General features: G+C 42.8%; 2 protein-coding genes across 8 annotated transcripts; one reads left to right on the top strand and one right to left on the bottom strand.

Annotated features, from left to right (window-relative positions):
• Window positions 1-371: 371 nt before the first annotated feature.
• On the bottom strand, window positions 372-6638 carry CCDC51 (coiled-coil domain containing 51). 7 transcript variants are annotated; one of them, XM_054216274.1, is made up of 5 exons: window positions 6575-6638; window positions 4658-4917; window positions 4180-4526; window positions 3714-3878; window positions 372-2705 (listed from the first exon to the last, which is right to left on the bottom strand). In XM_054216274.1, the coding sequence occupies exons 3-5, from the start codon at window positions 4495-4497 to the stop codon at window positions 1929-1931; spliced, it is 1260 nt and encodes a 419-aa protein (XP_054072249.1). In that variant the 5' UTR covers window positions 4498-4526; window positions 4658-4917; window positions 6575-6638; the 3' UTR covers window positions 372-1928. The 7 variants fall into 7 exon arrangements, with proteins under 7 accessions (XP_054072249.1, XP_054072245.1, XP_054072247.1 ...); XM_054216270.1 differs by having other exon boundaries at window positions 4658-6223; window positions 6575-6623; XM_054216272.1 differs by lacking the exon at window positions 6575-6638 and adding an exon at window positions 6391-6517.
• LOC128915704 (basic proline-rich protein-like) lies at window positions 6253-11651 on the top strand. Its single transcript, XM_054216431.1, has 4 exons — window positions 6253-6749; window positions 6830-6885; window positions 9579-9665; window positions 11477-11651. The coding sequence occupies exons 1-3, from the start codon at window positions 6253-6255 to the stop codon at window positions 9617-9619; spliced, it is 594 nt and encodes a 197-aa protein (XP_054072406.1). The 3' UTR covers window positions 9620-9665; window positions 11477-11651.
• The last annotated feature ends 1469 nt before the right edge of the window (window positions 11652-13120 follow it).

Below are 13120 nucleotides of genomic sequence, written 5' to 3'. Positions count from 1 at the left end.
GCAGTGACTTGTGCCAGTAAATTACAAATAGAACCATTCTACTATCCCTTCCACTTTAATTACACACTTGTCTCTGATTTTCATCAAGCTCCTGCAAGAAGTATAACCTGTAAAAATATTTGTGAATTGAGAAAGTGAAATATTATAGATTTGAAAAATTGTATTGATCTGTATATATACTTCTTGATGCAGTCAAGTGTATGGGAATTTTTATCCCAGTTCTCAAGCCATCAGATCAAACAGCTTCCCTGACAAATGTTTGTTATTTACTTTACACTCCAAACAATCAATATATAAATCAGCAGTGGTCCTTCTCAAAACCACTTTTTGCATACCTCATCTCCCTTACAAGCAGTGAATCATCACAGATCTTTCCTAATATTGTTTGTTTATTCAGTCGTGTTATAATAGCACCTAATGATACCAAATTAAGTTGGTGTTTCTCGGAGCAAATGTCCCTGTCCCAAAGATCTTACAGTCTTAGCAGTTTATAATCAAAACCTCAAACTCTTTTAATATGGTTACTGGGCAGAAGAAAGAGCTGACAGAAAAAAAAACAACACATAGCAGACGGTATAGTAAACACAACTTAGTCATTCTGAAAAGCTTACACAAAGGCATTACAGCATGAAGTGAGCTTGTCACTCCTTTGTCTGCAAAGGTTCCACCAAAGTGCTCATAGAGCTGGAGTTCCACATCTGATTTGCTTATCTGCTACCATCACAGGGAGAAAACTATTTATCACAGTGATACCAACAACTTTGTGTGAGGCCACTCACAGATACTGATGTTTAGCTGTTCAGACAAGCGTTTTTCCTCAATCAGCCATTCTTCATCCTTCCAAGAAAAACAGCTGGACCTTTCACTTTTTTCCAAAAATTATTTTGGAGTAGTTTGCATAATGCTATTACCATTAAAGTACCAGCTTAAAAGCACTTGCTGTAGAGTACCATACAGGACAAAATTGACAAAAGAATAAAAAGCTGAGACAGTTCCAATGAGGTACTAGTAGGGATAAGGAATATGGTTGCTCTGTAAATAATTACTAAAACCACAAAATACCCAGGGAATGATGAGTTAAGGAGTCTGTAGAGAAAGGATAATTGACTTCCATTGTCCGAATAAACATCATCGTACTAAATACATCTCTGTATCTACAGCCTTTTTCTCTTTCCCTGCCTGCCAACCTTTGAGGACATGGAGCTACCAGTAATAAATAGCTGGAGCTCCAGAAATGCTTTTGGATACTTCATGATAAACCACCCTAGGAAAGTTACCACCTGTAACTTAAATGTATTTTAAATGCATCATCTGGCTGTACAGCCACATTGTATCACGGTAACTTCAATCCTCCTCATTCACATGGCCCCTGCTGTTTGTCACATTGCAAGTCACTGCATTGTATCCAGAATTAATGAAAAAAAACAACAAGGAAAAAACCAAAAAACTTCATGGCAAATATTTCTACCTGTTTGGTAAAATTACTCCTAATGTTTTGTGTATGGAAAAACTGAAAAACTATGAAGAAATCAGAAGGAAAATTACAAAGTATTACACATGAAACACTTGGATCAATGAGAAACTAAAAGAATCATTTGAACAGAAAATCACAAATACAGCTCCAGAATGAAGTCACCGATCGGCGTGATATACAAGACTAGACAGTAAAAGAGTGAAACAGTGAATGAAATCAACAGATGAAACTGTGGATTGCTTTACTTGCGGAGATAAAAACCACAATGTATGACAAAGACTGTTAACATGGAGCCTGCAGCGATAGATGGACTAAGTCTTTACAAGTTTTCCAAATATACAGGAGAAAGCATAACGAGAAATGCTAACACAACTTTATTTGGACTTGTACTCTAAGTACTTAGAGTGCAAGTTTACTTTTATTAATCTAGTAAATTGTGGCAATTAATTAGAGATCAGTTCCCTTTAAGTATAATATAGAGTACTGGCAGAGTAATAGCAAACATAGCACATGTCAATGCAGTGCTGTAAATAGAATTTCTCTTGATTTGTGCTTCCAGTCTCCGCTCGGTATCACACAATTCTAAAATCACATCTCTCACGGCAGAAGCCTGGCCCTTACCCTCTGCTGAAGACCTCGGCGTCACTCTTTCCATAGGTCTAGAATGGACCGCAAGCTTAACACTCTGCATCTCAGAAATCATTTGCGCTATACTTGCCTGCAGACTGTTCAACTGCTCTTGTAAACTCCCTAGACATGAACTGACTTGTTTAGTGTAGTTTAGCTGTTCGTTTAAAGGAATTAAAAGAGAATCTATTTTTATGGAGTCATTCCTGCCTTCTCTAGTTAACAGGGCACTTTCTTTTATTTCCTGGGATGTCCTTGTTTGCAGCACATTTTTCAGGTCTGCTATGACGTCACTGAGATCCTTCTGCTGTAAGTAATGACTGGAGGCCTGTTCTTTGATGGCTTCTTGCAGATTTATTGGGCCCTTCTGTGCTTCAAGCACCAAGACTTTTAGTTCTTGCAGCCTTACTCGATTAACATAGGTGGAACCAAGAACGCCTATAATGGCTCCCAGAACAGAACCAATAATAGACCAGTTCTTTGTTTTTTCAGCTCTTGTTCGCTCTTTCTCATGGCTTTCCCTTACAGCTGCAGAGAAGAGAGAGAATTTTTCTCTCTCAGATTCTTCTGCATTTAAATACGCAGCTCGGTACCTCTTCTCTTCCTGCAAGAAACACAGTGATTTGGAGGAGAAGGTATAATATGAAGCTAAAAAGTATATACTAAAAAAAAAACCCACCTCACCCCAGAACCCCAGTGAAGATGAAGGAATGGAAATTAAGAACATCCATTAGTTCTGCCTCAGAAATTTTCCTTTTAATGTGGGATTTTCTTTATTAATCCTACTTAAGTCAGTGAGACATCATTTTAAGTCAAAACGGAGAAATGGAAAAGGTCATCAAGAATTACAGCTGAAGATCCCCTGCACAAGAATCTGTCACATGCTGATGACAGAAAAGGTATATAAGTGGGGAAAGTCGTTCTCTTCCCATAATGTTCACTTTTTTGGCCCTGCTTACTTCTCCAAACACTACCTCTACCACATTTCTTCCTTTCAGTTCTAAAGCCCTTAAATGGGAACTGAAAATAGGACTGGAAAGGATATCTTGGATAGGTTCATCTCATGAACGGACACACTTCCAATTCCTCTGCCTTCTCTTTCTTAGCCTGCTCACAGACAAATGTCCTCCCTTTCTCCCTTCTCACTGGCTTCAGCATGGCAGGTCCTTTTGTAAGCCATTTTATCTCAGCCAAAGTGGAAGGTTTTCTGGTTAGTTTCCTGCAGTAAAATTCCATTGTTTTAGCAAAGTAATTGCTGCATTTGCTAGTGGTGAGCCTGTCAGCTAACTGCACCTCCCAGAATTACTCTCATTCTTCTGAGTGTGTGTTTCACTGAATCCCAGCTTTTTGTCAGCTACTCATCTACACATCACCACTCGACCTTCTAGGCTCACCATCTTCAGCTTTTTTCCCAAAACTTACTGCCCTATTTTAGCATTAATATAGACAATTTGCTTAGCAGATCAACTAATCTATAGTAATTAACTAAAACAAGTATCATCAGAAATTGACTTCAGAACTGAACTGCATCTGCAAAATCAGTCACTAGTGATGGAGGCAAAGCACACAAATTTTCATTGTATTTGTCAGTGCTCAAGTACCAACAAATTACCTGCAGCATCCTGTGTTCCAGAGTAGCCAGTTCTAAATATTGGGTGTCATCCCGAGAGACCCTGTCTAAGCGGTCCCGAATTTCCTTCAGTTTAATCTGTTGGGCTTCTACGTTTTCACGAGCCTCTCGTACTATCCCTCGAGCTACCATAAAGACATTTTCAGCCTGAGAAGAAAGAGTATTTATTTTAGAGACTTATTACCAGACAGATCTAAATAACTAAATATATTATTTTGGGGGGGAAAAAACCCAACAAAACAAACCACACTCCGTTTCAATTTAAGGGATAAGCTATATTTACTAACATGCACAGACTAGAACGCTCACAGCATCTACATAAACAGTTAAAGCAGTAAAAAGGCATCATTCTCCTTGGAGGCTCTTTTTTTTTACCTCACAGACAATGTTTATACTTCATATAGCTTAACTCAAGATTTTTAAATTTCCACATTATCTCCGTGTTTACCTCTGTCACTTTTCCCTGAGCCTCCCGAACTTCATTAATTCCAACAAACTCTTCATATCTGTCCCACCAACTCTTGCATGTTGCAGACATTTTTTGAAGAGAGTTTTTTCCCATAACGGTCCCAGCTTCGGTCAGACGATTAAAAAGACCGATGGCCATTTCTATTGCAGACTTGGCTTCAGGCCTCTTAGGTGATGATGAGCAGTAAGTCCGCACTATGTGTAAATTCATTTTTGGACTCCACTTTACCAAAGAATGGTGATATTGCAGACTACATGACACCGAGGACACGCTTGACTTGTACTTCATTGGCCCCATGTCTTGAATTTAATCACTAAATAAAAGTGCTATAAGGATGAAGACAAAAAAGAAAAGTTATTGAAGTACATCTGATTAATACCTCTTAAAACTACGCATGTACCAAAACAATAAAATTCAAGAATGGCTAAACCATCGCTAGTTTTACACCACTACTTACCTAGAGAACTTTCCACAATTTTCAATAAAGTGCAGTTCTGCCACAGATTCCTGCTTTTCTCTTGTTAGTAAGTACTCCCACCATGCTTCTTGATTACTAAGTCACGCACTGCATGAATAGTGATCACATGCAGACCCAGTACCAACAGGAGTAACTTCAAAGTAATTTAATGCTTTAGCACAGAAGTGACTGTCATATGAAATTTTGCCTTCTGTGTTCACACTTGAGTTTGGTGTACCATGTCACAGGTACTAACAATTCTGCAAAAGAACAGAAAAAGAAAAAAGACAGAGGGGGAAAAAAAAATCTTGACAAGAAAAGAAGTGAGGCTTGATCATTGCCTCTATCTTACACTTCACAGATACACAAAGACTAGTAGAAGAATGCAAAGACAAAAATAGAAAAGCCAAAGAGAAAACACAGAAGTGCTGAACATAAGTATTCTCATTAGACTGCCTACAAAAGCAAAACATAAGGAAGAGCCACAAGATTATCAGCTAGTGAATGCCCACTAGCTGCATTTTAAAATGCGCTTAAAATTCTTGCTTACACTGCAAAAACAGATTGGTAGCTATGGTTTATCGTCTACCGAGTTGTAAATAAGACGTCAATTTTCTACTGAGTACATTCCTCTAAAAACTGTAAACAGGAAAACTTTGGAATAAGGTTTTATATGAAGTTTTAGTATGACTATATTAGAGTTTGACTAACATAATATAAGAACATGGGTTATTGAGAAAGCTTGATAGTTGCTGCTTTTTAAAAATGATTTTAAAACAGTCTTCCACATTAATTTTGGGTGGCTAATGACATCACATATGTGGACAGATCCACAAGAGGATTCTTCCTACTGGAAGACATTTTTTATCAGCTTTTAGCTGACTACTGATTCTGAACGCCAGTGGTTCTTGCCTGTTATGCATACTCTAACAAACAGTAATAACACCAAAGAGCACTGCGAAAACCTTACCAGTTGGTTTATATGCGTAATAATACGGTAGATCATGGTAAGAGCATGGAAATGAAGTAAGTTCTCTCTCCTTCCAGCATCACTCATGTGTTTTACCATTACAACGCTTATTCTGTGTTGCAGGCCATGTACTAAAACCTCAGCTCAACTTTGTTCTACACAGCAAGATTTCCCTCTTTTAATTGCACTACATGAAGAGTTTTACCAAATATTCAAGCTATTAAGGAATACAGCAGAAAGAGAAAGTTGAGATTTTTAGAAGAATTTTTATGTGGACAGTTGCAAACAGACTGCAGACAGTCATCTCAGTCTGGGCTAATAGGACCTGAGACAATTATGAAAGCTTCATCTGAGATAACATGCCTCATCCCCCTCTTGCTTCCCTTGTGAGAAAACGAGTGTCCTCTGCCTGCAGTCATTGACAAATATTCTTTCTAAAGGTTGACACCCCAGCTGCTGCACACACCGGGCACTGGTGGCGAATAAGACTAGCTTTTATAGGTCCTGTCATTTTGTAGCGGTCTCTTTTGTCACTGCCAAAACGTAGAAACAGTTTCCGACATGCCGCCACACACTCACAGTTCCACTTCTCACGCCTGAGGGGAGAAAAGTCCGTTTTTTCCACATGACCGATCCCTTCCCGGCCGGAGGGGCTCTTCCACCGCCCCCAGGGCTACCGGCCTGTGCCCCCGACTCCCTACAGACCAGACCGCCACCGCCTCTACTAGCCACGCACAGGCCCGGGCAGCGACACCGGCCTCACCTCAGCCACAAGCGCCGACCGGCGGGAGGGAGCGGCCCGCCACGGGGGGTCCCGGCGCCGGGGGCAGCCCAGAGCTCGGTGCACGGCGGAGGCCGGGCCGGGCAGCTCCTTCCCCACCGGGCAGCCCTCCCCGAGGAGCCCGCCGGCCCCCACCGCAACCCCCGGCCCCGCCAGCACCTCCTACCTGCCCGGGGCCCGGCCCGGCCCGACCCGGCGCCTGAGGCGGAAGCGGCGGCGGAAGCGCTACGGCAGCCGCGCGGGGCCAGGCGGAAGCGCTGCGGAGGCCGCCTGCGCGCGCTGCGGGGCGAGGGGCGGCGCGGCGGAGGCGAGCGGAGTGGGCACCATGTCGGGCCGAGAGGGTAAGGCCGGACCCCGGGGCACCGGCGCCGCCCGCCTTCCCCTCTCTCCCTGGGCCTCACTGTCTCCTCTGTCTTTGCAGGCGGCAAGAAGAAGCCGCTGAAGCAGCCGAAGAAGCAGTCGAAGGACCTGGACGAGGTAGGGTGGCGGCGGGGGGCCTGCTCCACCGGGCCTGCCCCGCCCGGCTCTGGCCTGGGCATCTTTACACCTTCATTCATTTTCCGCCTTCACATTACCCCTCAGCTCAGCTCTCCGTAGCAATACGCGTTTTATGAAGCGTCACGTTTTACAAAGCGTCGTTCTGACGTTAAAACTGGCGTCCCTGAGGGACCAAGAGGCGATGCGCTGCCTCCCGCCGGCCCGGTTTTCCGGTTTTGTTTTTTTTTTTTCTGCTGGCATCCCTCCTGTGTTCATGGTAAACGCAGCAGCGTGGGCTAACGGAGGAGTCCGGTGCCATGGAGAAGGCTGGAGGGCCCCCGGCAGAGCAGCAGGCTGTGAGCTGAAGCCTAACAAATTAACAGGTCACAAAGAACCTAGGACAGGATACAAAACCCCTGGATTATCAAGTCCTTTAAATAAATCAGGTACTGGTGAATCTCATTTTAGAGATACTTAAAAGTAAGGGCTCAGAGTCTGAGCATAAGCTGTTATTCTGAGGATTGTGGATGAGGCACCAGTGGTTGGAAAAAGACAACTATGATATCTCTCTGAAAAGGGAAAAAAAAAATAATCATAGCTTTCTAAGTAAGCTTTATTTTTAGAGAAATGTTAAAACCAATTAAGCGTTTACAAGCATCCAGGTTATAATAATGTAAGAAGTAATAGCCAGTATGGATTTTAGTGAAACTGTGGCCAGCAAAGGAAATTCTGTTCTGTAGCAGGGCAGTGCTCTGTGTCTGAGGAGAAAGCCGGTAGAGATGAGGTCCTTGACGCTGGCTCATGTAACGTTCTCAAATGCGAGGCAGGAACGGGACCTCAAAAAGTGATTCGTGGAAGATGAGCGTGCAGCTTGCTGGAATGCCACACTCTAAAAGCAGTTACTAACAGTGCAGCGTCTGACTGCAAGGAAATACAGAGTGGGGTCTTGCAAGATTTTTCTCTTTGATTGGTGTCTCAGTGATGTTTTGATTAGTGCTTTGGTGGGCTGGTGGACTGACTTACTGACAGCATGGCTTGTTCTCCTTGTAGAAAACAAAATTCGAAGGGGCCACTGATTGTCAGAGAACAAGACCAGTGGTCAAAGTAATCTTAACTAATTGGAGAAAGTTTGAAAAAATGGATTAATTTAAGCATGTATGTTAAGTCCCTTTCTTTGGTAAGAATAATCAACTTATGAAATACAAGGAGAATGACTGGCTAAACTCCACGTCCACCTGAAAGAATTTGAGACTTAGATCATACACTGAACATGAACCTGCAAAATCAGGTGTTGCAAAAGAAGGAAATCACACAAGGTGTATAAATAAAATCTTGTGTGTCAAACATGATGTAATAATACTTCTTTTCCTCTCAGCACTGCAGTACAACAAGCACGATGCAACAAAAAAAACCCCACAAAAGTGGATAATTGGGAGAAATAGGTTTACTAGGAAAGACACATTAATCTCCAGGAGAAAAAAAAACAACTGTGGAGAACTGGAGAGAGAATCAGAATATTCTGTTCTGTGTGGGGTAGGTCGGGGAAGTAATAGGCTTACATTGCAGCAAGGGAAGCTTTAACTTAAAAAAGCGGAAAACTTTCTGTTTATAAATGTAGTTCAGCCATGGATTGGTGAAGAATCTTAGTTGTCAAGGTCCTCAGTTTAGTTACACCAAAATTCTGAGTGCCAGGGAAAAAGACTATGCTCCCTTTCAGCCTTGATGTCTACAGTGAATATCTATCTAAGGGATAGAGTATGTCTGAGCTCTGTTGAATTCTGGAGTGGAAGCTGTTCTAGCAGGGATGCTCAACGGCTGGCTTGCGTGTACAATTTGCCATCAGTCTCATTAGATTTCTTGGAACTAATACAAATGTATTAAACCCAGACAAAACAGTGATATATGTGTGGAAGGATTTTTTTTAAATGAATGCTAGGCTTCCAGCGTCACTGGTGGCATATTAATGAATGGTTTTAGTGCAAACATCTGTCATTCAGAGGGCAGAATGAGATTATGCCATGGGAAACGATACTTGTTTAAATTCAGAAAGATCAAACGTAAAAAGTTAAAGTTTAGTCATTGTGGTCTTGTGCAACAAAAAAACTTTGTCGTAGTTCTGCAAGGTTTTGCATATTTAATAGCATACAGCCATCTTGCATCAGTTCAGTCAGGTTTTTATTGCTGTTAGAACATTACATTTGTTTCTTATTGCTTGTCAGTTGTTTTTTAATTTTTTGGAGGAGGAGACGTTAACAAACACTGTTGTTCTTTTCTTTAGACAGATCTGGCATTTAAACAAAAGCAGAAGGAGGAGCAAAAGAAACTTGAGGAGATGAAAGCAAAGGCTGCTGGAAAAGGGCCCCTCAGTAAGTGAGGTGCCGTCCTGATAGGAAAAATGGAGGGCTCGTTGGCTTCGAAAATTTAATTAATGTTTTTGCTTGACAAACATAAAAAGGCATGTAACTCTAAGTTATTTAACATACACCAGTAAGTCGATGGCAGGTGCAGATAAGTAACAGACAGAGGGTTTTTTTTTTTCTTTTTTCTTTCACAATGTAATTTCACCCCCAAATTACTGATGCAGGTTCTGGTTTAGCAGGTATAATGGTGTGCCTGGTGTACTGACCTGTTCTGGTTGGATGATGCAGAGACATTTCTACTCTTATTTTAGCGTACCATTCTTTTTTTTCCAGATATGTTACATGTAGGCTTTGCCGCAGTCCTGAAAGTTTAACAAATCCAGTACTTGTTCTCTTGGAGGATGAATTTCTTCAAGAGAAGTAAGTTTCTGGCAGAAAAAAAACACCCTGTGACTGGAAATCAGTCTGGCTTCTTTTCCTGAAGTGACTGTAAAAGTGCGTTGTGTCACAGAGGGTTTGCAGGGCGCACTTGGGTGGTGCATCCAGTCTAGTCTTTGTGTGACAGTGGTAGTGGGAGACAGATGTGAGTCTGTGCACTCACCTTGGACTCCTCCAGCATTTGGATTAGGGGTGTTAAAGGGTGCTCCCTGCCTGTTCCCTCTAGGTGTTCTTGACCTGTGGTCCATTAATGTGACTAATCCCATCTCCATTCTTTGAAGACCATTAAATTTTACACATGGTTCTAGTCTTTAGCAAGCTTTAAATCTTGAAAGGTCCTACAAGGACCTTTCCAGCAATCCCATAGAAACTTTGTATTACTAACAACCTTTGCTCTACAGTCTTGTCAAATGCTGTTTGAAAATGTGAATTCCCCTGGATTCACTTTATCCGTAGATTTAATTATAACCTCATAGAGTTCCAGCAGGTCAGTGAGGAAGGATGTACCATTTACAGAAGTCCTGTTAACTTTCACAAGACTGTGTTTATCCATTTGCTTTGTTACAGACTTTGTTATCTTCTCAGAGATGAAGGTCAGATTTGCAGGTCTATAGTTCCCCAGTTCTTTATAGACCTCTTTCTGTATCTGGGTGCTATGCTGGCAGTCTGAGTCCCCTGCCATAGTGGCTGTAATTATAAGTTTCCAATCTTTACCAGCAGTTCTGCATTTTCACATTAGAGCTTGTCAGTGCTCTTGGAGGGAGTGTCATCCAGTCCCACTGACTTGGGATATTTCTTGTTTGTTTTATCTCAAATTGATCTAGCTCCTCTGATTTGTGTGCTGGGTCTGGGACTTAGAATGTTTTTTGTTTTTCAGACCAATGCAAAACAATTTAGTGAGTCTGTCTTCTGTGCCCTTACCATCCTAAACTTGTTTTGCATAGGGCGCTTCAGCGTATGGATTTTTTCATAGTTCTTTCCTGCCACTATTACTCTGCCTTTTTCTAGACTGAATTTCAGTCATCTGGTCCTTGTCCAATGCTTGCCAAAGCAGATAGTGATTATTATGTTATTGTGGGAGGAGCAGACTAATCCCGAGAGTCTCAGCAAGGCAATGCTGTTAGAATCATATTGCAGTGCAAAGTCTGCTGTTGACCATCAGCTCTGGCAGCCTATCTTGCTATAGCCTTCCTATTGTTTTTTCCTTTCCACTGGTCATATATGACACATGCTGTAAAAAAACAAGATATACAAAAAATGCCGCACTTGTTGCAGTGTTAATGTTTTCTTTCTTTCACCCTGCTTTAGTCTCTTCGGTAATAGGGATTGCAGAGAACAGATAATTTCAGAGAACTGGAATTCCCATAACTCCAATACTTTCTTCTGTAGAGCTTTGATCCCAGCTGAGGGCTCTGGTTGCTGTAGGGATACTGATACTTTTATTCCTTTAGCCTTGAATTTGATTTGACCAGACTATACTCCTGCTGTATAAGAAATGAACAATGGAGGGTGTCCATGGAGGAACAAAGGAATTGTTGAAATACTTAGTTCTGTTGTAGATTTTTGGGGCATATTTGGTTCCCAGAGAAACTTTGTTTCTAATGTTAAGTTATTCATTCAAGGTAGAGTATGTGAGATCAGGGACACAGAAGAGTAACACATACAAAAACAATTCACCGGTGGGGGTCTGAGTTGTGCAGGCAGTCTAGTGGGGATTTGACATTATGAGGAACTAAATTTGTAGCTAAGCTTTGAAACAGTTGTCTAACCAGTTGTGTTGTTTGTTTTGGCAGCCAGCGGTGGAATAAAGAAGTCTGGCAAAAAGTAGTTTGATCAAACTGCAGGGTAAGAAGTGATCGAGTTACTCAATGGATCTGCAGACTTCGGAGAGTCATGAAAACTTACTATCATTTGGGAAACATTGTACATTTTGTTTAGTCAGAATAAATCTTTTTTGTTAAGATGTAATATTTTCTCTCTTTACCTGTAGGTTTTGTTTTAAAAATGGCGTTACTGCTTTATACTGGAAATGAAACTTTTATTGAAGACCACTTGTGACTTTATGCAGCCTCAGTGCATCTGCTGGTTTGGTAGTCATTTGTGAGAATAAATGTAAACTTCTGCTCTGTTTTTTTTTTTTTTTTTACAATGAGAGTCAGGGCCTGAGCCTTAAAATCTGCAGAGTTTTAATCTGGAGGTTTAGGTTTAGCTGCAATTATTCAAGATGCGCCAGATCTCGTAAGAGCTGGAAGATTTCTCTAAACAGAAGGTTGAGTTATACTTCCATCACCAGCAAAGTGGTTACCTTAGGGTCAGCCACTACCCAAAACAATACTCCTTTTCGTATTACTGCTTGGGTACACTGCAGTGCTATGCCCTATGGTTCCAGTGGCTGCGGAACATACGTTTGCCGTTGTCCTACAAATAGTCACCTTGTTTTCCTTGAACTTCTGCATACTGACATCATTACAGCTCCTTTACGCTCCCAGCAGTGCCGTGGGGGCGAGAGGAGAGAGGAACAGTGCATATGGGACTATAACTTAATTTTTGAAATGAACAGCAGTGACAGTACACTGTATTAAAACATCAAGGAAGGAGTATGATGTTCCCAAGGTAGGAGTTTGGGGGGAAAGAATTAACATAGGGTGCTTCTTACATGGGTGGGTGGTAATCATAGAATGGGGTTTGGGCTGGAAGGGACCTTAAAGGCCATCTAGTTCCAACCCCTCTACCCTGGGCAGGGACACCTCCCACTAGACGAGGTGTCTCTGGGGTCCATGGTCTCTGGACCATGCTCCAAGCCCCATCCAGCCTGGCCTTGAACACCTCCAGGGATGGGGCAGCCACAGCTTCTCTGGGCAACCAGGTCCAGGGGCTCACCGCCCTCACAGTAAAGAATTTCTTCCTAATATCTAGTCTAAATCTACCCTCTTTTAGTTTAAAACCGTTGCCCCTTGTCCTATCGCAACGCTCCCTGATAAAGAATGCCTCCCTATCCCTCCTGTAGGCCCCCTTTGGGCACTGGAAGGGAGAGGCTGTAAGGTCTCCTCAGAGCCTTTTCTTCTCCAGGCTGAACAACCCCAACTCTCAGTGCGTCCTCAGAGCAGAGGTGCTCCAGCCCTCTGATCATCTTCGTGGCCCTCCTCTTCACCCTCTCCATCGGGTTCATGTCCTGCTCGTGCCGAGGACTCCAGAGCTGGACGCGGTACCCCAGCTGGGGTCTCACCAGAGCGGAGCAGAGGGGCAGAATCCCCCCCTCGCCCTGCCTGCCACGCTTCCGTCGATGCAGCCCAGGACGCCGTTGTCTTTCAGTGCTGTGAGCGCACGTGGCCGGCCCCTGTTGCAGTGGGGGGAACGGACCGGCCCCTCTCCGGCGGCAGCCCTCTGCCGTCCCCCGCTGCCGGGCGCACGCCGAGGGTGCGGGCGGCGGAGGCGTC

This window comes from Rissa tridactyla, chromosome 10 (genome assembly GCF_028500815.1).
Source record: "Rissa tridactyla isolate bRisTri1 chromosome 10, bRisTri1.patW.cur.20221130, whole genome shotgun sequence".
NCBI lineage: Eukaryota > Metazoa > Chordata > Aves > Charadriiformes > Laridae > Rissa > Rissa tridactyla.
This window is presented reverse-complemented; position numbering and strand designations above follow the sequence as displayed.

Bases quoted from the DNA above. Each gene is read 5' to 3' on its own strand.
- CCDC51 (XM_054216274.1), bottom strand. From the start codon at position 4,497: ATGGGGCCAATGAAGTACAAGTCAAGCGTGTCCTCGGTGTCATGTAGT. The intron at 3,879-4,179 runs GTAAACACGGAG...CTTTCTTCTCAG, and splicing joins CTCAGGGAAAAGTGACAGAG to GCTGAAAATGTCTTTATGGT. The intron at 2,706-3,713 runs GTAATTTGTTGG...TGTTTCTTGCAG, and splicing joins TGGAACACAGGATGCTGCAG to GAAGAGAAGAGGTACCGAGC.
- LOC128915704 (XM_054216431.1), top strand. From the start codon at position 6,253: ATGACCGATCCCTTCCCGGCCGGAGGGGCTCTTCCACCGCCCCCAGGG. The intron at 6,750-6,829 runs GTAAGGCCGGAC...CTGTCTTTGCAG, and splicing joins CACCATGTCGGGCCGAGAGG to GCGGCAAGAAGAAGCCGCTG. The intron at 6,886-9,578 runs GTAGGGTGGCGG...TTTTTTTTCCAG, and splicing joins AGTCGAAGGACCTGGACGAG to ATATGTTACATGTAGGCTTT.